Source organism: Neoarius graeffei, chromosome 22 (genome assembly GCF_027579695.1).
Source record: "Neoarius graeffei isolate fNeoGra1 chromosome 22, fNeoGra1.pri, whole genome shotgun sequence".
Lineage (NCBI taxonomy): Eukaryota > Metazoa > Chordata > Actinopteri > Siluriformes > Ariidae > Neoarius > Neoarius graeffei.
In genome coordinates, this window is record NC_083590.1 from 51,496,282 (window position 1) to 51,521,968 (window position 25,687).

Consider the following 25,687-nt stretch of genomic DNA (forward strand, 5'->3'; position numbering starts at 1 on the left):
CCAGGGTAACAAAGAAGCTTCTATCTTTTAAGTATGATTTTAACCAATTGATAACTTTACCAGTCAATCCAACCCAGTGTTCAAGTCGATATAGCAGTATGTTGTGATCAACAGTATCAAAAGCTGCACTGAGGTCCAGTAATACCAGGACCGATGTTTTGCCTGCATCAGTATTAAGACATATGTCATTTATAACTTTAATCAGCGCTGTTTCAGTGCTATGATTGGCACAAAATCCTGACTGAAAATTATCAAAACGGCTGTTTGATATCAAGAAGGCAGTTAATTGATTGAAGACAATTTTTTCCAGGATTTTCCAGATGAATTGTAGATTTGATATTGGCCTGTAGTTATTTAACACTGAAGGATCCAGATTATTTTTTAAAGAAGGGGCTTTACAACAGCTTTTTTTAGGGACACAGGAACAATGCCAGTCTCCAAGGATGTATTTATAATTTGAAGCACATCTATAATTATAAGATGAAGAACAGACTTAAAAAAGTTGGTGGGCAGAATGTCCAGTTCAGATGTTGAGGAACTGAGATTTTGTACAGTTTTTTCAAGAGTCTCATAATCAGTTAAACAAAATTATGACATTGTGTTAAAGTTATCTATCTGTGTCATTGGTGATTGCAGTTTTTCAATTTTTTGCAACTGAGATATCTCATCTCATTATCTCTAGCCGCTTTATCCTTCTACAGGGTCGCAGGCAAGCTGGAGCCTATCCCAGCTGACTATGGGCGAAAGGCAGGGTACACCCTGGACAAGTCGCCAGGTCATCACAGGGCTGACACATAGACACAGACAACCATTCACACTCACATTCACACCTACGGTCAATTTAGAGTCACCAATTAACCTAACCTGCATGTATTTGGACTGTGGGGGAAACCAGAGCACCCGGAGGAAACCCATGCGGACACGGGGAGAACATGCAAACTCCACACAGAAAGGCCCTCGCCGGCCCCGGGGCTCGAACCCAGGACCTTCTTGCTGTGAGGCGACAGTGCTAACCACTACACCACCATGCCGCCCCGCAACTAAGATATATTATAAGAAATATTCTGCCTTATTTTATCAATTTTACCTTTGAAAAAAGATGCAAACTCATTGCATTTATTAACTGACAGCGGGGGTATGTGGCCTAGCATCAGTTTGTGGAATGGAGGGCGGGGCCAGGGAAGGTGAGTGGCAAAGTCAATGCACCCGTGGTTAATTAATGTTGTGTGTCTGTGTTGTTGCAGTGACAGAGGACAGAAAAGGAGGGAGAGAGCAGAGAGAGGGAGGCTGTCTCTACCAGAACACGTGTGTGTTGCATGTGTGACTGTGTGTGAGCAGCGAGTGAGTAAAGCTGATGTGGGTGCAATCAGTTAATTATTGAAATTAAGTGATCAATCTCATTAAATCAGTCTCATTAAATTTGAAGGTTAATAATTAAAATGAATCAATCCCATTGAATCGTTTACTTTAACTCATTTCAATTGAATCATACCATGGAATCACTCATTTGAAGTGAATCATTCAGTGAATCATTTAGTGAATCATACCAATGAATCATTTAGTGAATCATTTAGTGAATCATACCATTAATCCTGGTGCTTAATAATAAATTACCAAACAGCTAAATTATGGTATATTTCCAAATTATTACGATCACTTACTATATTACATAACTTATATGCACCTTTTTGAATTCTTCGAGAGATTGGGGACTTCATATATTGTTCACACATAAACACAGTTTGTTTAATAAATGTATTTATTATAACAAAGATAAAAATAATAAATCAATATATACAAGCAGTGAGGTGTGTATATATATATGTGGGGTGTGTGTGTGTGTGTGTGTGTGTGTGTGTGTGTGTGTGTGTGTGTGTGTGTATGGCCTAGCTTGTTGCTAGCTAAAACAAAAGAATGTTATCTAAATAGAACAAAGGAGTAGCTCTGTTGCTAATGCGTGCTTGTGTGTGTGTGTGTGTGTGGGAAGGACTTGACCATGTGTTTAGCCTCGTGTAGCTAACTACATGTGGTGGAGGCCTAGATTAGCCTTGTGTTGCTAGTGTGTGTTTGTGAAAGGCCCTATGGCCTAGCTAAAGTGTGTTTGTTAGGCCTGGTGAGGCCTACTGAGCACGTGTTGCTAAAGACAAAGGGAAGCTGTCTAAAGTGTATCAGGCCTGGTCAGGCCTGTTGAGCACGTGTTTTCTCAGTAACAAAAAGATTCCACACTCATAACATTACCAAACTCACTGAAACCTTGATAAGGTCAAAATGTATGATAAGGAAATTAAAGTGTTAGTCAGAGAGGAGCATGCACAACCTATCAAACAATTGAGAGAACATAGAACCAAAATAAATCAACACGCTGCGTGTTTTAACAGTGTAACAATAAACCTGGGTTTAGATTCACACTATTTCAAATAAAAGCAAATTCCTAAGACTATCTTAATTATGCCCAAATGCCAAAATCTTACTTAATCCTGCCTTTAGCAAGATATGAAGATGTTCGCCGTTGCAGAGCTTCGCTGTTCATGAAGCACGTGAGCCGCCCGTGTAGAAAGTGCAGAGTCTTCTTGGGTCCGGCAGAGCACTTGGGTGGTTCCCGTGGAAAGCAGAGGACTCTTGGTCCGAACTTCAGCGTTCGTGAGGAAAAGTCTCTGATCAGAATAAGATGCACAGCGCTTTTGAGTTAAAAAGGATTCAATCGCTTCTTAACTTTTAACTGCCTGGGCTGCAGTCGTGACGTCACTTCTAATACGAGTAAACCGGTTGTAACTCAGGTTGAGTTTAAAGATCGCGCGACTCTGGAGTTTACCTTGGCCAAGGGTAAGAAAGAAAATCGCGCTGAGTGATGGATCTTGCAAGAAAGAAAGAAAAAGACGTCTTTTTGGTGGAGAGCATCTGTTTTGTGCGTCTAGATTCCTTGAAACCCAGACACGAGAGACAAAATGGCGGAGCTTCCGCTTGGACTTATGCGCGCATGGCGGACTGACGTAGATGATCTCGCCCACACGTGACGTAGGTCATGCGGAAGAGGACTGGGACTTGGAGTCCCCAGAGACAAAATGGCTGCATGATACCTACACTGAAAAGTAGAAAAATAAGGAAAATAAAGTGTGTGTGTGTGTGTGTGTGTGTGTGTGTGTGTGTGTGTGTGTGTGTGTGTGTGAACATTAGCTCCCACCTGCTGTGCTGCTGTACTCCACCCACATCACAGACTTATTACAGTGGTGCCGAAACCTGCGAGTACGGAAGGGAACCACTGCATGGAGTCCTCCCCATTTAAGGAGCTCATCCATGCCCTTGCTACCACCCAGCAGAACCAGCAACAAGCACTGACTACCTTCTGGAAGGAGCAAGAGCAATGCTTTGAAGTCTTGATGCTGGCCCAGCAGGAAGATCGCGTTCTGGGTGTACCGGGCGTTCCGGTATCTGCTCGCGTCAGCAGGGGCTTCAACTGCCACCACAGCAGACCCTCCTCACGTCACCCTCACGAAGATGGGCCCACATGATGATCCAAAAGCCTTCCTCATTCTCTTTGAGCAAGCAGGCGAAACGTGGGGGTGGCCACTCGAGCAGCACGCGGTGCACCTCCTCCTGCTCCTGACTGGCGAGATGCAGCTCTTAGCAAAGCAGCTCCCTGCAGACAGCCAGCTCATGTACGCCAACCTTAAGAGAGTCATCCTGCAGCATGTCGGTCGCTCCCCAGAACATCACCAGTGCTTCTGGACGCTGATGTTGGAGGAGGTTGGTTGGCCGTTGGCATTTGGCCAACATCTCCGGGACACCTGCCAGTGGTGGCTGAGGGCAGAAGACCGCGACGCCAACAGGATCATCGATCTGGTGACACTGGAACAGTTCATCTCTCGACTTCTGGAAGGAATGGCGGAATGGGTCCAGTGTCATCACCTGGTGCTGCTAGAACGAGCCATCGAGTTGGTGGAGGACCATCTGGTGGTGGTCCCGATGGCAAGCAGGCAAGGCGCCTCTCCTCGTTTCTTTTCTCTCTCTCTTCTTTTTCCCCCTCTTTCTCTCTTTCCCTTCCCTGCCCCATTCCCCCACCGCAGAGGTGGGGTTGGCCCCTCCCCAGCCAGCCTGTCACACCCGTGAGCTCCTTCCATCTCCCTCTTCCGTGTCTGTGTCTTCTCCCCATCAGGTGAGCGACACCCATAACGTCGGTTCAGAGGGAAAGCCTGGGCTGGTGTGCTGGCATGGCAGGGAGCCAGAGCATCTCTAGAGTCAGGGTTCCACTATGGAGTTAGGAGCTGTGGGATCCTTGATGCACCAGAGACCGCCCCGATTGGGCTGGAACATATCGCATACCGGTAAGTGTTCAAGGGAATACATATCACACGTTAGTGGATTCTGGTTGCAATCAGACCTCAATTCACCAAAGCCTGGTGCAAAGTGAGGCATTGGGGAGAGCACAAGTGGTGAAGGTGTTGTGTGTGTGGACGGTGATGTTCACAATTATTCTCTAGTGTCTGTCCATATTCAATTCTGGGGCCAAAAGCATAGAATAAAGGCAGCAGTTAATCCTTGTCTCACCTACTCGCCGATTTTGGGAACTGATTGGCCAGGGTTTCGAACTTTAATGGAACACATAGTAGGGAGTGGGTCCTGCAGTAAAATGTCACAGGGAAATCCAGGTGTGGCATTGACTGGAGAAGCTGTCACAGAGCCGTTCACCTCATCACTGCAGCAGGGAGATATGAGGAGTGAGGAGCAGCTCGCCCCTCCTCCTGCTCTCGGGGATTCCCTCGAGGATTTCACTTTCGAGCAGTCATGAGACAAGTCTCTGTGGCATGCGTTTGACCAAGTGAGAGTAATTGATGGTCAAACTCTCCAGCCAAATGCAGGACCTGCCATCCCATACTTCGAGATTAATAAAGATAAACTGTATTGGATGATGCAGAACACTCAAACCAGTGAATAAATAATCCAGTTGTTAATCCCTAGGAGCTGTAGGGAACTCGTGTTCCATGCAGCTTACTTTAATCCCATGGCCAGACATGTAAGGCAGGATAAAACACTAGCCAGAATAATGGTCCGGTTCTATTGGCTGGGGATTCGCAGGGATGTTCACTGGTGGTGTGCAGCATGTCGTGAATGCCAATTAGTAAATCCCGTGGTCACTCCAAAAGTGCCTTTGTGCCCTCTCCCTCTAATCGAGACCCCCTTTGAGAGAATTGGTATGGATCTTGTCAGGCCATTAGATCGGTCAGCATGAGGATATCACTTTATTTTAGTTCTGGTGGACTATGCAACGCGATATCCGGAAGCAGTGCTTCTCTGCAATATCTCAGCATGCAGTATTGCGGAAGCGCTCTTCCATATTATCTCCCGGGTCGGGATTCTGAAAGAAATCCTGATAGACCCAGGCACTTCATTTATGTCATGCACACTGCGCGAAGTGTATGAGTTGTTGGGAATTCAATCTATCTGCACCAGCGTTTATCACCCACAAACGGATGGTTTGGTAGAGAGGTTTAATCAAACACTTAAAAATTTAATTTGAAAGTTTGTAAGTGAAGACGCACGTAATTGGGACAAATGGCTTGAGCCCCTGTTTATTTGCAGTACGAGACATCCCGCAAGCCTCCACGGGATTTTCCTTATTTGAATTATTATATGGGCAAAAACTGTGTGGCATCTTAGATGTGCTGCAGGAAAATTGGGAGGAGGGACCTTCACCTAGGAAGAACAAAATTCAATATGTTCTCGACCTGTGTGCAAAGCTCCACACCCTCAGGCACTTAACCCAGGGCAGGCACAAGAATGTCAAGCCCAGCTGTACAACAGGGGCACACGCCTTAGAGAGTTCACTCCAGGAGACAAAGTACTTATGTTATTGCCCATGTCGAGTTCCAAATTAGTCGCCAAGTGGCAAGGGCCCTTCGAGGTCACACGGCGAGTCAGGGACGTTGACTATGAGGTGAGGCAAACAGATAGGGGCGGGGCTCTACAAATATACCGCCTCAACCTATTAAAACGCTGGAATGAGGGGGTCTCTGCGGCGTTGGTGCCGGTAGTTCCAGAGAAGGCAGAGCTGGGGCTGGAGGTAAAAACAACCAAAACCACAACCCGAACTGCTCCTGGCCTTTGTGGAGACCACCTCTCACCAACCCAACTCACAGAGGTGGCCAAGTTGCAGGAGGAATTTTCTGATGTGTTCTTGCCCCTTCCCGGCTGCACCCACCTCATAGAGCACCACATTGAAACGCCCCTGGGGGTGGTGGTGTGTAGCTGCACTTACTGCTTACCCGAACACAAAAAAAAGGTGGTTTGGGATGAACTCAAGGCCATGCTCAACATGGGCATAATCAAGGAATCCGATAGTGACTGGAGCAGCCCAGTGGTCCTGGTACCCAAGGCTGACGGGCCAGTCCGGTTCTGTGTGGACTATAGAAAAGTCAACACAGTGTCTAAATTCGACGTGTACCCAATGCCTCACATTGATGAGTTGCTCGATCAATTAGGTGCTGCTCGCTTTTATTCGACACTGGATATGATGAAGGGATATTGGCAGATCCCCTTGACTCCTCTATCCCAAGAGAAAACAGCTTTTTCCACACCATTTGGACTGCACCAGTTTGTCATGCTTCCTTTTGGGTTATTTTTGGGTTATTTTTCCAGCATCTCATGGACAAGATCCTCCACCCCCACGCCACCTATGTGGCAGCCTACTTGGATGACATCATCATATACATATCATATACATATACAGCAGTGACTGGCCGCAGCACATAGAACACCTTAGGGCCGTCCTAGAGTTGCTGAGGAGGGAGGGTCTCACAGCTAACCCGAAAAAGTGTGTAATTATCAAATCAAGTCAAGTTTATTTGTAGAGCGCTTTTAACAATAAACATTGTCGCAAAGCAGCTTTATAGAATTTGAAAGACTTAAAACATGAGCTAATTTTATCCCTAATCTATCCCCAATGAGCAAGCCTGTGGCAATGGTGGCAAAGAAAAACTCCCTCAGACGACATGAGGAAGAAACCTCGAGAGGAACCAGACTCAAAAGGGAACCCATCCTCATAATTGGGCTGGTGGAAGTATGGTATCTGGGTTTCCATTTGGGTCATGGACAGGTGCATCCCCAAATTGACAAGACAGCAGCAATTGCAACCTGCCTGAGGCCTAAGACCAAAAAGGGGGTGAGACAGTTCCTGGGGCTGGCTGGCTACTATTGTAGGTTCATACCTAATTATTTGGATGTCACCAGCCTGCTAACTGATCTCACTAAAAAGGGAGCACCAGATCCAGTCCAGTGGACAAAACAGTGCCAACAGGCTTTCACCAGGGTAAAAGCTGCACTTTGTGGGGGGCCACTCTTACACTCCCCTGACTTCTTTCTCCCCTTTATTTTGCAGACAGATGCATTGAACAGAGGGCTGGGGACTGTTTTGTCCCAGGAGGTGGAGGGCAAGGAATGCCCCGTGCTGTACACCAGCTGCAAGCTTTCGATGCGTGAGAGTAAGTACAGCACCATTGAGAGAGAGTGCTTTGCCATCAAGTGGGCAGTCCTCACCCTCCGATACTACCTGCTGGGGCACCCTTTCACCCTCTGTTTGGACTACGCACCCCTCCAGTGGTTCCACTGCATGAAAGATGCCAATGCGTGGATCACCCATTGGTATCTAGCCCTCCAGCCATTTAAATTCAAGGTGGTCCACAGGCCGAGGGCAGAGATGGTAGTGGTAGACTTACTGTCCCTTCGGGGGGGGTGTCCCGCTGCAGGCCAGATGACTCCCCGGCCTGAATCAGGCAATACAGGTATGTGGCAGGGGGAGCATGGCCTAGCATCAGTTTGTGAATAGTGGGCAGGGCCAGGGAAGGTGAATGGCAAAGTCAATGCACCTGTGGTTAATTAATGTTCTGTGTCTGTGTGGTTGCAGTGACAGAGGATAGAAAAGGAGAGAGAGAGCAGAGAGAGGGAGGCTCTCCCAACCAGAACACGTGTGTGTGTGTGTGTGTGTGTGTGTGTGTGTGTGTGTGTGTGTGTGTGTGTGTGTGTGTGTGTTGCATGTGTGATTGTGTGTGAGCAACGAGTGAGTAAAGCTGAAAAGTAGAAAAATAAGGAAAATAAAGTGTGTATGTGAACATCAGCTCCCACCTGCCATGCTTCTCTACTCCACCCACATCAGGGACTTATTACAAAGGGGTAAATGGGAAAGGTTTGGCAGGTTGGAGTAGTTTATTAACCCTCTTGGGTTGAGAGATTTGCCAGCGAAGATCAGCAGGTTCAGAATGAGTAGGTCATGTATTTATAGAAATATCTTCACAAGTTTTTTACCATACAAGCATAATAATAATAATAATAATAATAATATAGCATTTTTATAGTGCCATATACACTATCTGCCCTATGGCACTTCACAATAATACAGCTTTAAAAATCTTATGTTTAAGCATTAAACAAAAGATTATCACAATACTTAACAAAATTACAAAAAAGCTTTCTTAAAAAGAAATGTCTTAACTCTTGATTTGAATGATGTTATTGAATCGCTTATCTTTATGTTGGCGGGCAGGGCATTCCAGAGCTTTGGTGCAGCAACTGAAAATGCCCTGTCCCCATTGGTCCTTTGATTAGACCTTGGGATGGTCAGGAGGCACTGGCCAGCAGACCTTAGACCTTAGATCTAGGTTGATAAGGACTCAATAGATCACTAAGGAGCTAAATTATTTAAAGACTTATAAGCTAATAATAATATTTTAAAAATAATTCGTTGTTCCACTGGCAGCCAGTGCAGCTCTCTGAGGATTGGTAAGGCATGAGCATACCTCGGCTTGCAGGAAACAAGCCAAGCAGTGCAGTTCTGGACAGATTGTAGCCGCTGTATGAAATATTTTGGAAGACCGTATAAAAGAGCATTGCCATTATCCAATCTACAGGTAACAAAAGCACGCACAAGAGCTGCCGTGGAATCTTCGGACAGATATTTTCTTATTTTGGCGATCCGTCTGATGTGAAAAAAGCAGATTTAGTTTGAGAGTTGACATGTTTCTCTAGAGTTAAGCTATTGTCCATTACAAAACCTAAGTTCCTAGCTGACGTCGAGGGCTGTACAACGTAGTCATTAATAGAGATGCAACCAAGTGAAGGATGAAGGCGATATTTTGAACTGATAATTAAAAATTCAGACTTGTCACTATTAAGCTTTAGCTTATTTACCCTCATCCAGTTATCTATTTCAGTCGCACAGGCCTGTATTAAACTAACAGCTGATGCTTGCCCTTCCCCACTCCGGGAATCAAAAGACAAGTATAACTGGGTATTGTCTGCATAAAAATGGAAACCCATGTTATACTTCCTCATGATATCCCCAAGTGGCGAAGTGTAAAGCAGATAAAGAATAGGGCCTAGGACAGAGCCCTGAGGTACTCCACAGACCAGTGGCTGATGTGAAGACTTCACTCCTCTGATTTCCACATACTGAAATCTATTACTAAGGTACGATTTTAACCAGGAGAGAGCCAGACCACAGATACCGAAATGATGACTCAGCCAGTTGAGCGAAATTTCATGGTCTACAGTATCAAATGCAGCCGATAAATCCAGGAGTAGCAGTATAACGGACTGATGGTTGTCTAAAGCAACAAGAATGTCATTGTTAACTCTAACTAGTGCAGTCTCAGTACTATGAAGCTGCTTATAGGCGGACTGAAAAATTTAATCTATATTATTACATATTATATAGTCAACAAGCTGGATAGCAACTACTTTTTCAGTGAGTTTAGAAATAAATATTAGGTTTGAAATAGGCCTGAAATGAGCAAAAATTTCAAAATCAAAGCGTGGCTTCTTAAGTAAAGGGTTCAAAAGAGCTAGTTTAAAACAGTCTGGTACCATAGCAGAGTCAATAGATAAGTTCACAATTTTCATCATGACCGGGAGTAAAACTGTCAAGCATTCTTTCAAGACAGAAGCTGGAACTGGATCTAAAGCACATGACTTTATCTTGGAAGAACAAACAAGACTGGATAGCTGCTCTTCGGTGACCACCGTAAAGCTTGATAACGCACAACTTGCAGGAGGCGAGGTATTCAAAGCAACAGGTGTAGACCCAGAGACATCCGCAAGAGAGTCCAATGAAGATCGTAGGTTAACTATTTTCTCACAGAAAAAGTTAAATTCATTCGCCAGGGCGTGGTCCGAAAAAGATGAAGGATAGTGAGCCTCAACCTTGGTGTGCAATAGCTTGTTGACAGTCTCAAAAATAACTCTCTGATCATTATTTGAGCCCTCAATAACATCACAATAGTAAGGAATCTTCCATGTCCTCAGCAGACTATTTACAACATCACACTGAATAACATAGCGGTGATAATCACTAGACAAGCCTGATGATCTCCAGCGCCGCTCAAGCGCCCTCCTCTTTTTTTTTCATTGGCGAGCTCATCTGTAAACCATGTAGAGTAAGGACAAATATTTACAATTTTTGTCTTCAGAGGGGCATGAGCATCAAGCATCGATTTCAGAGTGACGTTATATTGTCCAACGAGGACTTCAAGATCATCATCAGGGTCCAAAACCAAACAGGAGTTACTGAGTTCGTGACAGAACTCGGTAAAATCAATGGCGCGTATCTTGCGAAAAGATATTTCTTTCCTTTCAAGAGGAGGTTTTTTGAACTGCAACTCGCAATGGATGGCAAAATGATCAGAAATGTGAACGCCCACACAACAGTTAGAGACAAGGCCATCCTCATTGGCCCATGTTATGATCAAATCAAGGGTGTGGCTGTCTCGGTGAGTAGCACCAACAACATGTTGCTTCAAATCAAAAGAGTCCAAAATACTCATAAACCGCCTTGGTCCAAGTCATTTGGTTGATCTACATGGAAATTAAAGTCACCAGCCATTAATAAAAGTCCAGGAGCCAGATTTAGGTGTTCAAGATATGTAGAAAATTCATCCAGAAATAGAGCAACGCTAAGAGGAGGACTGATGATAAATATTAACCAGTCTCAGATTGTAATTTCCAGACGATTTCAAGACCGCTTCGTAGGCCTCAAAGCTCTTAAAATCAGCCAGCTGTTGTTTGACTACTTTGAAAGGTTTCCTAGTCAGGAGGGCAACACCACCGCCATCAGAAGTAGTCCTGGGATCATGAAAGAAATTACAACCCAGCGGGACAGATATCAAAATGAAAGAAAGCATCGAAATCGTTATCGCGAAGCCAAGTTTCAGTGATTGCTAAAATGTCAACATCATGCTCAATAATAAAATCATTGAGCATAAGAGTCTTGTTTCTAATAGACCTGGCATTGATGAGAGCAAAATTACAGAGCTGAGGACACTGAACAAATTCCAATGGAGCCCGTAGAGAAATCGAAATCAAATTGCTATTTACCACACCAGTACGCAACGAGGTGAAACTTGTCGAAGCAACATGAGTCTCTTCAGATGAAATGATCATGGGAATTTTCCTGTGTCCAGCTCAGCTTCCGCGATAGTGAAAAATACCAGGGTTTTTTAGTTCAGAAAGTATTGGAACAGAAAGTGAAGTATCAGAAACGTGGCGAAGTTTAAACAATTCGTTCCTTGTGTAAGTCGTGATGGTTGAACGAACATGTAAATTCATGACCGAAACAGCGTTTGAAAATAATAAGTTCGGAAGTGAAGATACAGGTCTGGGGTTTTGAGACACGTCCACAAAGATAGTTATGTCCATGGGAGGATTATGTCCAGCAACAAGGAGAGACATCTGGCCATGTTTGTTCCATTTTAAAACACTGAAAGACGTCTTCTTAAATCCACACTTCGCTAAATTGATTTTAAACTTCCCGCCATTGTTGTAGTTGTTAAAAAATATTTTGAGACCAAAAACAAACTCAAAACATCCTGGAGATCTTGAATAAAGTGCCAAACGATCAAAACCATCATTAAGAAAACATCTATCCAAATCATGTAAGACAAACCAACAAATAATAACGAAAAAATTCATAAAAAACAGAGAGCTTCCCAGTGACTGCCATGCCTGCGGCAATAAACATATTGACAGAAACTTTATAATTTACACTTTCCTATGTGCCCACTGCCAAATAATATATTTTTTAAATTACCTAAATTAGATGAAACATAAAATTTGTTATTTTACTCAGCCACACCAGAGTTGAAGTGCTGAGCTCCCACTTATGCATTCATGAAAGGCTATTCATATGGTAACAGAATGATAATCACTTCCACTCTTTCAGTTCCGATTGGTTATGCTTTCGTGGTGGGAACACACCGGATAAACAGGATAAACCATAAACAGGATCTGTTTCTGTCAGACATAGTTCACGCTATTTGGTGGTAAAACTTGATGGCATGCGGGTTTTAATTGCTTCGGATGATTCAGGACAGCGATTCAATTTCAGGACAGAGAATCAATTCATGATTCAGGACAGCGATTCTATTCAATCTTGAGAACTGTGACACTGATGATGAGTGGCGCTTTTTTCTTTCTTTTTTTTTACTTCAACTTGATCAAGCCAAAGATCAACTTGAGTAAATGTAAATATTTCTTCTATTCATTATGAACATATCAGTTGATATGTGGGCACTGTAGTGCATACACAGGAAAAATGACTGAGCAGTTTTTCCAGACTTAAAAGTATTTTCCTCAAAAATAGTTAATTTTGCTCTATTTTGAGTTTAGAGAGTAAAATTTGGAGTTGGAGTGGGAGCAAAATTACAGAGTAATTGTGTAACAGAGTAACAGAGTAGGTTGTGGCTCTGAACTGAGTAAAACAATACAAGAGTTAATTTCAAGACACACTGAATAGAGTCAAATACCAAAATAAAGCCAAATACCAAATAAATGGAGCTGTTGTAAAAAGCAGTTTCAGAACTGTGTTGGAATGTGTGAAAAAACATTACGTTTTGTGACTTGACTTGATGGGATTAATAGTTGATCTGATGGGATTAAGAGATGGCAGTGGGAGGGCTTTTTACTCTTCTCATTGAATGTAATGGAAATTTTTACCCTTTTCATTGAATACCCCTCCCACTGCCAACCCTTTATCCCAAAACAATAGGACATAATTTTTTTTGATGGCCAGTTAATTGTCCAAATCAATGTTGTAGATTTAAGTTTTTGTGTTTGATACATTCCTAAGACTGAACAGAATCACCTCAAGTGACCAAAACGGTTCATCACAATGTTTGTTTTCACACATTCCAACCCAGTTGTAAAACTGCTTTTCACAACCTCTTCATTTATCTGTTATTTTTTAAAGTACAATCATGACATACTACATTCATATTATTGTAGTTGAATTTATGCTGAATACAAAAAAGTCATATGACTTTGAAAATACTGCTTAGATTTGTTGAAATTGACAACAAAATTGGAGCATGCCAAAATCATTAGAGTGCCAGAAAATACCCTCTGACCCCAGAGGGTTAATGGTGAAGAGGGCTTTGGGGTTGCTTTGTTCTTTGGTGATAATGGCGATGGAAGACTTTGACTTAGCTTCATTGAGAGCCTCCTTGTAGGCTAAAATATGGTCATTTTATGCCAGAGCGTGGACTGTTAGGCCAGTCTTCTGGCTAAGTCGCTCCAGCTGTTAGCCAGCAGTCTTCATTTTGCGAAGCTCAGGTGTGAACCATGGGGCAGAGTGAGAGAAGGAGACATTGTGTGTCTTCAGGGGGACAAGATGATTTAGAGAATCAGCTAGATGAGTATTGCACAGCAATACTAAATCATCTGGAGATGTGCTTGGTGGCTCAGTATTAAGGTTAGATTGCAGTGTGTCTAATAAGGCAGCTTCAGTGATGCTGTTTGTGTTCCTACATGTAAAAGAGCGAGAGGCACTGAGATGGGGGAGAGGCCCAGGAACAACAATATTAAAAAGAACAGCCCTATGGACAGAGATACAGTAAGAAGATCTTTAGGACAGAGTTTAGACAGGGTGATGCCAGCGGTGCAGACAAGATCCAATATATGGCCTTTAGAGTGGGTGGGGAAAATTACCATGCTGAGAGAGATCAAAGCAGTGTAGCAGATTCAGAAAATTATCAGCAAAGTTACAGCTTTTTGAATCTACATGTATATTAAAATCCCCAAGAATCAGGCTAGATGGGTACATAGGACAGACAGATGACAGTAACTCAGAGAATTCACTAATACAACCCCGATTCCAAAAAAGTTGGGATAAAGTACAAATTGTAAATAAAAATGGAATGCAATAATTTACAAATCTCAAAAACTGATATTGTATTCAGAATAGAACATAGACAACATATCAAATGTCAAAAGTGAGACATTTTGAAATTTCATGCCAAATATTGGCTCATTTGAAATTTCATGACAGCAACACATCTCAAAAAAGTTGGGACAGGGGCAATAAGAGGCTGGAAAAGTTAAAGGTACAAAAAAGGAACAGCTGGAGGACTAAATTGCAACTCATTAGGTCAGTTGTCAATAGGTCATTAACATGACTGGGTATAAAAAGAGCATCTTGGAGTGGCAGTGGCTCTCAGAAGTAAAGATGGGAAGAAGATCACCAATCCCCCTAATTCTGCGCCGACAAATAGTGGAGCAATATCAGAAAGGAGTTTGACAGTGTAAAATTGCAAAGAGTTTGAACATATCATCATCTACAGTGCATAATATCATCAAAAGATTCAGAGAATCTCTGTGTGTAAGGGTCAAGGCCAGGAAACCATACTGGGTGCCCGTGATCTTTGGGCCCTTAGACGGCACTGCATCACATACAGGCATGCTTCTGTATTGGAAATCACAAAATGGGCTCAGGAATATTTCCAGAGAACATTATCTCTGAACACAATTCACCGTGCCATCCTCCGTTGCCAGCTAAAACTCTATAGTTCAAAGAAGAAGCCGTATCTAAACATGATCCAGAAGCGCAGACGTCTTCTGTGGGCCAAGGCTCATTTAAAATGGACTGTGGCAAAGTGGAAAACTGTTCTGTGGTCAGACGAATCAAAATTTGAAGTTCTTTATGGAAATCAGGGACGCCGTGTCATTCGGACTAAAGAGGAGAAGGACGACCCGAGTTGTTATCAGCGCTCAGTTCAGAAGCCTGCATCTCTGATGGTATGGGGTTGCATTAGTGCGTGTGGCATGGGCAGCTTACACATCTGGAAAGACACCATCAATGCTGAAAGGTATATCCAGGTTCTAGAGCAACATATGCTCCCATCCAGACGATGTCTCTTTCAGGGAAGACCTTGCATTTTCCAACATGACAATGCCAAACCACATACTGCATCAATTACAGCATCATGGCTGCGTAGAAGAAGGGTCCGGGTACTGAACTGGCCAGCCTGCAGTCCAGATCTTTCACCCATAGAAAACATTTGGCGCATCATAAAACGGAAGATACGACAAAAAAGACTTAAGACAGTTGAGCAACTAGAATCCTACATTAGATAAGAATGGGTTAACATTCCTATCCCTAAACTTGAGCAACTTGTCTCCTCAGTCCCCAGACGTTTATAGACTGTTGTAAAGAGAAAAGGGGATGTCTCACAGTGGTAAACATGGCCTTGTCCCAACTTTTTTGAGATGTGTTGTTGTCATGAAATTTAAAATCACCTAATTCTTCTCTTTAAATGATACATTTTCTCAGTTTAAACATTTGATATGTCATCTATGTTCTATTCTGAATAAAAATATGGAATTTTGAAACTTCCACATCATTGCATTCTGTTTTTATTTACAATTTGTACTTTGTCCCAACTTTTTTAGAATCGGGGTTGTAAAATCAGAAGTCACTTTGAGAGGCTGGTAGATAAGCAATCATAATAGAGATAGACCATCAGTAAATTTCAGAGCAAGACATTCAAATGATGAAAAATCCTGTATGGGCACTGATACAATCTTATAACTGGAGCGATAAAGCACAGCAAGGCTACCCCTATGCCCAATTATACATGGCTAATCAATAAATTCATAACCAGGTGGAGTAGCTTCATTTAATGTTATTAATTCATTAGGTATCTACCAGGTTTCAGTGAAACATAGCAGGTTGATATTCATGTCAACAATTACATCATTAATGAATGGTGCTTTTTTATTGAGAGACCATACATTGAGTAAGGCACAATTTGTATTCATAGAAGCAACAGAATTTTAGGAGACTTTAGTTAAAGTTATGGGGCACAGATTCTTAAAGTCCACAATACAATGCTCTGCATGATACCGATTTGAGTTCTGAGTCCAACTCTAGAGCAAGTCAGTGTTGTTAGTGTGATGATAGCAGGCGAAACTCCGACCAGAACCCCTGTGTCTGTATTTAGGGTGATACACGATGCCAAGGTGTTGGTGTGTATGAAGGGTTTCAGGAACTTTGTAGAGATTCTTTCGCAGCCTATGGAGATAAGCAGATGAGTACCTCAGAGCCATGTCCACATCAATGAGTTCTTGGTGCTGGCACTGGAGGTCATTGGTGAGTGTCTGAAGGAGCATTCTGACTGGTCCAGACTCCATGGTGGTGTTTTGTTCCTTGGTCCTGGGTTTTGGCACCAGCGTAAGGATTTTTTTTTTTATGTTGGGGCAATGAGGAACTCTGAGACAGGCATGACAGTTCAAGGTTCATTTTATTTTGATGCACTTTTTCTCTTTTTCAGTGACTCCCTATTGACACCTACACACACCACACATGTTGGGGAACACGACTCATTTTCTCGTTACTGGCCATCTGCAAGACATACAGAGAGACACATTCATAAACAGTCAGTAATTAGACACAGGTGTAACTTATCACATGTTACCTGCTGGTTCAACCTGACTCCTCACTGTTCACAGCTGACACTCGACCACACCCTCACTGCCACAGTGTGTCATTTATCATGTACACTATGTGACATGTATGCATTAATAATTAAAGCAATCTGAACCACCAAATCTCACCCTTGAACCAATAGGTTAGTGCAGCGTTTCTCAACCTTTTTTCAGTCACGGCACCCTTCAGAAGTATGCAAATTCTCAAGGCACCCCCATATAAAATATACTCAAAAACTGCACTGTACTGCACCGCACCCCCCCCCCACCTCCACCACACACACACACACACACACACACACACACACACACACACACACTAAGTGGTTATTGAGAGAGAGAGGAGGCAGTGTGACTTACAATCAATGGGAGACCTGAGCCTGGGATGATGCACACAAACAATCTATTCTGGCAGGAATGGATGACAGGCAAACATGGAGCTCATGGTCCACAGACCTCAGTCGCTCCCTGTACTTATTCTTGATGCAAGTCAGGGTCGAAAAGCTCACTTCACACAAATGCGTTGTGGAGAATGGTAATAGAATAGCAATAGCACTGCTTGAAGCTATTGGATACTCTTTCTCCAATGATATCCAAAATCCATCCAAAGCAATGTCTTGAAGTTTTATTTTTAATGTGTGATCTTCTCTGATCTCTGCCAGTTGCTCCTGTACTGGCAGTGACCTGTCTTTTGAGCTTTCCAGTGCACTTGAACTACAAGGGTCACGGACCCAGTCAAACTGTGCATAAGACTTTGATAAAAAAAATAGTGACTAAATCTCTCAAGAGTTTTAGGATGCTGAGTAATGAGGTCAGAAAGTGTGCTACTGTTTGAATGCTCACTGCACAAGGGAAACATTTCAAGCCTGACTTGTTCCACAAATGAACGCCAGAGTGTGAGCTTTGATCTGAAGCCACGCAGTTTGTCAGTTGAGGTGAGCAGGTTTTCTTTTTTGCCCTGCATTTTAGCGTTCAGTTCATTGAGATGCCTAAAGATGTCAGCCAAGTACACGAGTTTTGCGCACCATCGCTCATCTGCAAGCTGTTCCGCATGTGCAGATTTCTCTCCTATCAGGAAAATTCTGAATTCTTCTCTTAACTCGTACCAAAACCTTCCCACGTGAAAGCCAGCGGATGGCCGTGTGTAGCAGCAAGCTATGATGCTCTGCTCCCATTTCCTCACAAAAAATGGAAAACAGGTGGCTCTTTAAGGGCCACACCTTGATGAAATTAATGATGTCCACCACTCTGTCCAGTACGTCTGACAGTCCTCTGTGCAGCGTCTTTACAACGAGTGCCTCCCTGTGAAGGAAGCAGTGGGTCATTCGCACATCTGGGTTTTGTGCTTTGACCCTACTGATGAAGCCCCTGGCACTGCCTGTCATGGCAGCCGCTCCACCCATGCAGATACTGATACAGTTCTTCCAACTTAATCCTCCCTTTTCAAGATACTCTGTTGTCACATGATAAATCTCCTCTCCGGTCATTTTGTTAGGCATTGGTTTGCAAAAAAAAAAAATTCTCTTTAATATGGTCCCCATCTATGAACTGAACATTTGCCAAGAGCTGCGCATGCCCACTTATGTCTGTTGATTCATCAATTTGTAAGGAAAAATGTCCACTTGCCTTGATTTTTTTCAAAAACCACATCTTCAATATCCGCAGACATGTTGTTGATTCGCCTTCCAATTGTACAGTCTGACAGCGGGACCTTTGCTATTTCATTTGCTGCTTATGAGCCCAGCATTTTGCTGACGATTGCTGTGCATGCTGGCAATATGACTGTCTCAGCAATCATGTGTGACTTCTTAGCCTTAGCTACAAACTCGTCCACAAGATAGCTAGCCTCCAGTGCTTTTTCCAACACTTTTGCACACCATCATTATTTGCTCTTGTCGGCTGTGTTGACATTTCATACAGACAAAATACTCCACATCCTTGCAAGCTAGTGACGGATGATTTGTTGTCAGGTGTCTTTTAAGTTTGCTCGGAACCATCGCCTGGTTTGACAATTTCATGCCACATACTAGGTGCAGGGCGGCACAGTGGTGTAGTGGTTAGCACTGTCGCCTCACAGCAAGAAGGTCCGGGTTCGAGCCCCGTGGCCGGCGAGGGCCTTTCTGTGCGGAGTTTGCATGTTCTCCCCGTGTCCACGTGGGTTTCCTCCGGGTGCTCCGGTTTCCCCCACAGTCCAAAGACATGCAGGTTAGGTTAACTGATGACTCTAAATTGACCGTAGGTGTGAATGGGAGTGTGAATGGTTGTCTATGTGTCAGCCCTGTGATGACCTGGCGACTTGTCCAGGGTGTACCCCGCCTTTCGCCTGTAGTCAGCTGGGATAGGCTCCAGCTTGCCTGCGACCCTGTAGAAGGATAAAGCGGCTAGAGATAATGAGATGAGAATGGGATACTAGGTGCAAAGGGAGAGGGCATGATGGATCTCCGGTACAGATGAAACCGTATTTCAAGTAATTGTCATTGTACTGTTTTTTTTGTCCTACTGCTGGCGTCCCCTACCTTCGCTAAAGAGCTGCCACTGGATGATGAAGTTAGCTCAGATTCAGAGTCAGTGTTATCTGATTCTGGTGTCTTTCTTTTAAAAAAACAATCCATGCTTGTTCTTTACACTTCATGACACGAAACACCCTCATAATGCTTTGCACGGCAATGAAAAAACCCCACCTGCAGGCTAATTATTACACAGTCACGCTGACCATACGCTGACGTTGTGACATGGGAAAGGGGGCCGTGAGACAAATTTTGATGATGCATGACCTGCATTAGTGTAACTATTGTTTTTTGGAATTTTAATTCATTTTATTTATTTCAATGTTAGAATATATAATTTTTTGGCGGCACCCCTAACGAAGCCAGATGGCACCCCAGGGTGCCGCGGCACCCCGATTGAGAAACACTGGGTTAGTGGAACAATTATGAATATGATTCAAAATTCATGCATGGGACAAGTTGTAATTGGGATAAATGGTTGAAAGCCCTGTCCATGGGATTTTTCCCCATTTGAGGCATTACATGGGCAGAAACCCAGTGGTGCATTAGATGTAATTAATTAAATAAACTAAAACTGTTAGGATAGTCCAACACTCAATGCTAGGATAGGACTTAAGGAATGGGATAGAATGATAATGAATTCACATGGGTTGAAACCAAGCATGCTTACACTGGAGAAAAAAACATTAATGGCAGGAAGATGGCTGGTGATTTAGTGTGACACGTTGGATTCATGCCTCTGGACACGCTCTCATCAGAAAATGGAACACTACCTTGATCCTGCTTGAGGGGGCTGACCACAAGCTCATGGGTTGAGCTGGCCCTTTCATGTCTTTTTGAGGACCTGAGCTGAGATGAATTTCCAGTCATAACTAGAAGTTGCCGGTGCTGCTTTGGCATGTGTTTGACCAAATCAACATACCAGTCAAAGGTTAGGACACACCATCTATTTCAGTGGTATTTTGTTTGTTCCATATGTTATTTCATAGTTTTGATGCTTTTAGTATTGTTCTACAATGTAGAAGATAGTCAAAATACAGAAAAATGTATGAATGAGTAGGTGTGTCCAAACTTTGACTGTTATATACATCTGGACCAGTCACCATACACTTATATCACTCATAGCTCCCCTTTGCTGGGAAAGTATCTTTCATGATGTAGGAGATTAAAAAAAAAGTCACTCAAAATAGTATTCTAAGAACTATGAGCATCCTCAGTTCCTGCAGTTTGGACACACAAAAAGGCAGGTATTTCCAACAACAGTTCTAAGAACTATGAAAAAGTTCCTCTAATACAAAAGTGTCTTTTTTGAGTGTTAAAGAGGCTCTCTGAGGGGGCCCTCTAGTTCACTCCCCTCACTTTTCTCTCTTTTGATTTGCAGACCAAATGTATTAGACAGAGGGCTGGGGGCAATTGTGTCCAAGGTGGTAGAAGGGAAGGACCAACTGGTCCTGTACATCAGCCAAAAAACTTTTAAGTCTAAATACTACACCACTGAGAAGGAGGTACTCACTAGCCATTTAGTACTAATACTAGTACTATTTTTGGGGACTCCTTCAACCACTGTTTGTACCATGCTCCCATGCAGTGCATTTTTGGTATCTGCTGTTGCAACCTTTTAAGGCCACAGTGGTTCACAGGCTAGGAATGCAGATGGTCACGGTAGGTAAGGACTTAGTTGGGAGTCTGGAGCAGAAGGGTTCTGTATAGGGATGAGCTAATGTGGTACACCTGACTCCCATCTGTATTAACAAGCTGCTCTTGTTGAAATGGACAAATAGGTGTGAACCAACTCTATGTTCTGAGCCATGATGGTAATGGGGCTGGTTGTAGTCCTCATCCCACTGCAGTCCACCACCATCTCCCCTTGGTCTTGGCCAAATTGAGGAGCACATGGTTCTTACGACAACACTTGGAAATTGTTGACCAGATCCCTGTACTCCACTTACTGTCATTCCGTGATGCACCTGACCAACATTAGAAAATTTCTGAAGATAACCGAGATAGGTCAAAACCTGTACTGAAAGTGTGTAGTATACAGAGTGAAGAAGAAGGGGGAGAGCAATGTTCCCTGTGCTGCTCCAGTACTGCTTAGCAGGTTTTCCAACATACAGGTTCCCAACTGCACAAACTGTGGTCTGTCTGATAGGTAGTCTGTGACCCAGGAGATCATGGCTCTATTCACCTACATTCTTCTCATCTACTCTCTCAGCAGGAGAGGTTGCATGGTGTTAAATGAGCTTGAGAAATCAAAGAAAGTGATTTTCACTGTAGTGTTGTTGTAGTCCAGATGGGAGTGGCCTTTTTGCAATGGTCAACATTGACATGGCAGCAATGTGTAGAGACACCCATATCCCCGCATCTACTGGTGGGCAGAGCCTTTTACTGGGTAGTGGGAGATGAAATGTCCAGACTGTCCACAGTAAAAACAGGAATTACAGTGGTGCTTGAAAGTTTGTGAACCCTTTAGAATTTTCTATATTTCTGCATAAATATGACCTAAAACATCAGATTTTCACACAAGTCCTAAAAGTAGATAAAGAGAACCCAGTTAAACAAATGAGACAAAAATATTATACTTGGGGCAGCACGGTGGTGTAGTGGTTAGCGCTGTCGCCTCACAGCAAGAAGGTCCGAGTTCGAGCCCCGTGGCCGGTGAGGGCCTTTCTGTGCGGAGTTTGCATGTTCTCCCCGTGTCCACGTGGGTTTCCTCCGGGTGCTCCGGTTCCCCCCACAATCCAAAGACATGCAGGTTAGGTTAACTGGTGACTCTAAATTGACCGTAGGTGTGAATGGTTTTAGCTGCTTATATATCTGGGGTTGTGTGTTGTTATTTTTTCTTTTGATTTATTTCATATTTGATATTTGTATTTTATATTTGTGATGAAATATGTACTGGCTGTCATGTTATTTGTATTTGATGTTAATGGGATGTGACGTTGCATGGGTTGGGTTTTACACGGACCCTTTTTATTGTTGCACACTTACTCTGAAGTGGACGAAGCCAGTAGCTGACTAGCGGCTATGCCGGTATGCCGCGTAGTCTAAAGTTTGTTTTATCTTGTTGTATGCCTGAAAGTCTTACTCATTTCCCTCTGAGTGATATGCAGCCAGCGAGGTATGTGTGTGTGGTTTTTTTTTTTGTATTATGCCTTCTGGTGTTTGTTGGGTGTTAGAATTGTCTAGTGACTGTATGTGTTGTTACTATTTTAAACAGTTCGACGGTGGATAATGAAATTAAAGGAAGAAAATAAATCCATCAGTAACTGAAGAACTTGTGTCGCGTGTTTCCTGGAGGGGAGTGATAGTCGAACTCGAAGCTGAAATTAACATCGGACAATGGACTGAAGTTACTTTTGCAAGACGGAGTCGTTTGTTTGTTCGTGGTCGCTTGTGAGTGAAGTCGTTTTTGCGACTGACATGAGCTTATCCGAAGGAAGCTAGTACTAGTGCTACATCTTTTAGTTGAAGGAGTGGCATCAAACAGATAAGCACCAAAAAGAGTTATTTCTTCCTTTTTTGATTGTTTTGGCTAAGACTTTTAATCAATTAATGAACATTTAACGTGGGTTCATGGACATTAAGAAATGCATCTTAATGGGAATCGGATAAATGCAATTGAATTTAAGTCATTATATTGTTGAATTAAGGAGTTTGTTTGTATTTTTATTTTTATTGGGTTTAGTATTTAACTTAAGCTGTGTTTAGGTTGTGATCAGCTCATTTTTTGAGCCTTATTATCTTGTGTTGGGCGTTATTTATTTATTTATTTTTACTAATTATTTGATGCTCATTCATTTGCTTGGTAATTATTTGCTTTAACCTGAGCTAATAGTATTCATCATGTCTCAATGTGGTAAAAGTGATAAAGGTGATGAAGACCTACCTGAGTTTAAAAAATTGCCAGAGCTACAGCATTTAGAAAAAATAGCTGAGCATGATTTTGAGCAACAACAGACTAATGATTTAAGTGTGTTGAGACATCAAAATGAACCTCGTAGAAGTGTTAGATCACGCAAATTAATGGAGAAGGGTAAAGATCTATATATGGACAAGTTAAAGTTATTGCTGCTACATTTTAATAATGTTTATGAATGTTGGAAAGTAATAGCTAAAGTGGCAAAAAGGTCTGTGGAGCAACATCATCCAAGCGATATTCTTCAAGAACATATAATTCGCATTGAAAAGGAATTGGCTGAACTCAATGGGATGTATGATGCCTATAGGACAGTTGACACTCCAACTCATGACATGCGTTGTAAATTGGATAAGAGTACCTCAATTACTAATGTCATAATACAGAATGCTAAGTCTCGGATACAGGGAGCTGACGATGAATTGCTTTGGCCTGAAGCTGGCTCTGTGTTTTCCTCCTCAGTCTCCAGTATCTCTCTTTCTGTTATCAAAGGCTGTGGGGCTAATTCAATTTGCTCCAATGAGTCACTAGCAAAAAGACAAGAAGCCATAGCAGAGTATGCAGCTACAAGGGCTGTGCTGAAGATCATGAATGAACAAGAACTTAGGCGAGAGGAATTGGAAGTGCTTCAAGCCAAAGATAAGCAGATCATTGCAGACCAAGAAGCGGCAGCATTGGCACGGCGGCTCCAGGAAGAGCGAGAGGAAGTTGAACGAAAAATTAAAAGGCAAAATGAAGAGGTTGCTCTATTGAAAAAGCAACAAGAGGAAAATGCCACCAGGAGACAGTCTGTTGAAAATTTACAGAGGGAGTTGGACCGTTTGGAAAGACTGAAGCAATTGAATGCTGTTATAGCAAAGCTGCAAGTGTATGATGAAGTCAATATGGCTATGGATCAGAGGCCTGATATTCCCATGAGTGTGCAAGCAGCTAAACAAGCAGATTGTGGGCAGGATGTCCAACTAAATGTGTCATCAAGAGGAGGCATTTCTAGTGATATACAAGATCTTGTCAAGGTATTGGCTGAGGCTATATCTGCAAATAGGCTACCGGTTCCAGAACCAACTATTTTTTATGGAGATCCCCTAAAATTTAATCACTGGAAGTTATCTTTTCAAACTCTAATCGAGAGAAAAAATATTCCAGATGAAGAGAAGATTTTCTTCCTTGAGAAATATGTTGGGGGTACAGCAAAGAAAGCCCTAGAAGGCTATTTCTTGCTCAAGTCAAAGGATTCTAATAGTTCAGCATGGAATCTGCTTGATGAAAAATACGGTCAGCCTTTTGCTATTGCCAAGGCCTTTCGAGACAAATTACAGTGGTGCTTGAAATTTTGTGAACCCTTTAGAATTTTCTATATTTCTGCATAAATATGACCTAAAACATCATCAGATTTTCACACAAGTCCTAAAAGTAGATAAAGAGAACCCAGTTAAACAAATGAGACAAAAAATTATACTTGGTCATTTATTTATTGAGGAAAATGATCCAATATTACATATCTATGAGTGGCAAAAGTATGTGAACCTCTAGGATTAGCAGTTAATTTGAAGGTGAAATTTGAGTCAGTTGTTTTCAATCAATGGGATGACCATCAGGTGTGAGTGGGCACCCTGTTTTATTTAAAGAACAGGGATCTATCAAAGTCTGATCTTCACAACACACATTTGTGGAAGTGTATCATGGCACGCATAAAGGAGATTTCTGAGGACCTCAGAAAAAGCATTGTTGATGCTCATCAGGCTGGAAAAGGCTGGATTGGTGGAGTCCAAACTCTTTAGAGATGGTTTTGTAACCAAAACCATCTCTAAAGAGTTTGGACTCCACCAATCCACAGTCAGACAGATTGTGTACAAATGGAGGAAATTCAAGACCATTGTTACCCTACCCAGGAGTTATTGACCAACAAAGATCACTCCAAGAGCAAGGCGTGTAATAGTCAGCGAGGTCACAAAGGACTCCAGGGTAACTTCTAAGCAACTGAAGGCCTCTCTCACATTGGCTAATGTTAATGTTCATGAGTCCACCATCAGGAGAACACTGAACAACAATGGTGTGCATGGCAGCGTTGCAAGGAGAAAGCCACTGCTCTCCAAAAAGAACATTGCTGCTCGTCTGCAGTTTGCTAAAGATCACGTGGACAAGCCAGAAGGCTATTGGAAAAATGTTTTGTGGATGGATGAGACCAAAATAGAACTTTTTGGTTTAAATGAGAAGCATTATGTTTGGAGAAAGGAAAACACTGCATTCCAGCATAAGAACCTTATCCCATCTGTGAAACATGGTGGTGGTAATATCATGGTTTGGGCCTGTTTTGCTGCATCTGGGCCAGGATGGCTTGCCATCACTGATGAAACAATGAATTCTGAATTATACCAGCGAATTCTAAAGGAAAATGTCAGGACATCTGTCCATAAACTGAATCTCAAGCGAAGGTGGGTCATGCAGCAAGACAACGACCTGAAGCACACAAGTCGTTCTACCAAAGAACGGTTAAAGAAGAATAAAGTTAATGTTTTGGAAT

At 42.7% G+C, this 25,687-nt stretch overlaps 1 protein-coding gene across 1 annotated transcript; it reads left to right on the forward strand.

Annotated features, from left to right (window-relative positions):
• Positions 1-22,247: 22,247 nt before the first annotated feature.
• On the forward strand, positions 22,248-24,587 carry LOC132870455 (uncharacterized). The gene is made up of 2 exons (XM_060904096.1): positions 22,248-22,365; positions 22,465-24,587. Exon 2 carries the CDS (start codon positions 23,091-23,093, stop codon positions 24,531-24,533), a length of 1,443 nt encoding a protein of 480 aa, XP_060760079.1. The 5' UTR covers positions 22,248-22,365; positions 22,465-23,090; the 3' UTR covers positions 24,534-24,587.
• Positions 24,588-25,687: the final 1,100 nt, after the last annotated feature.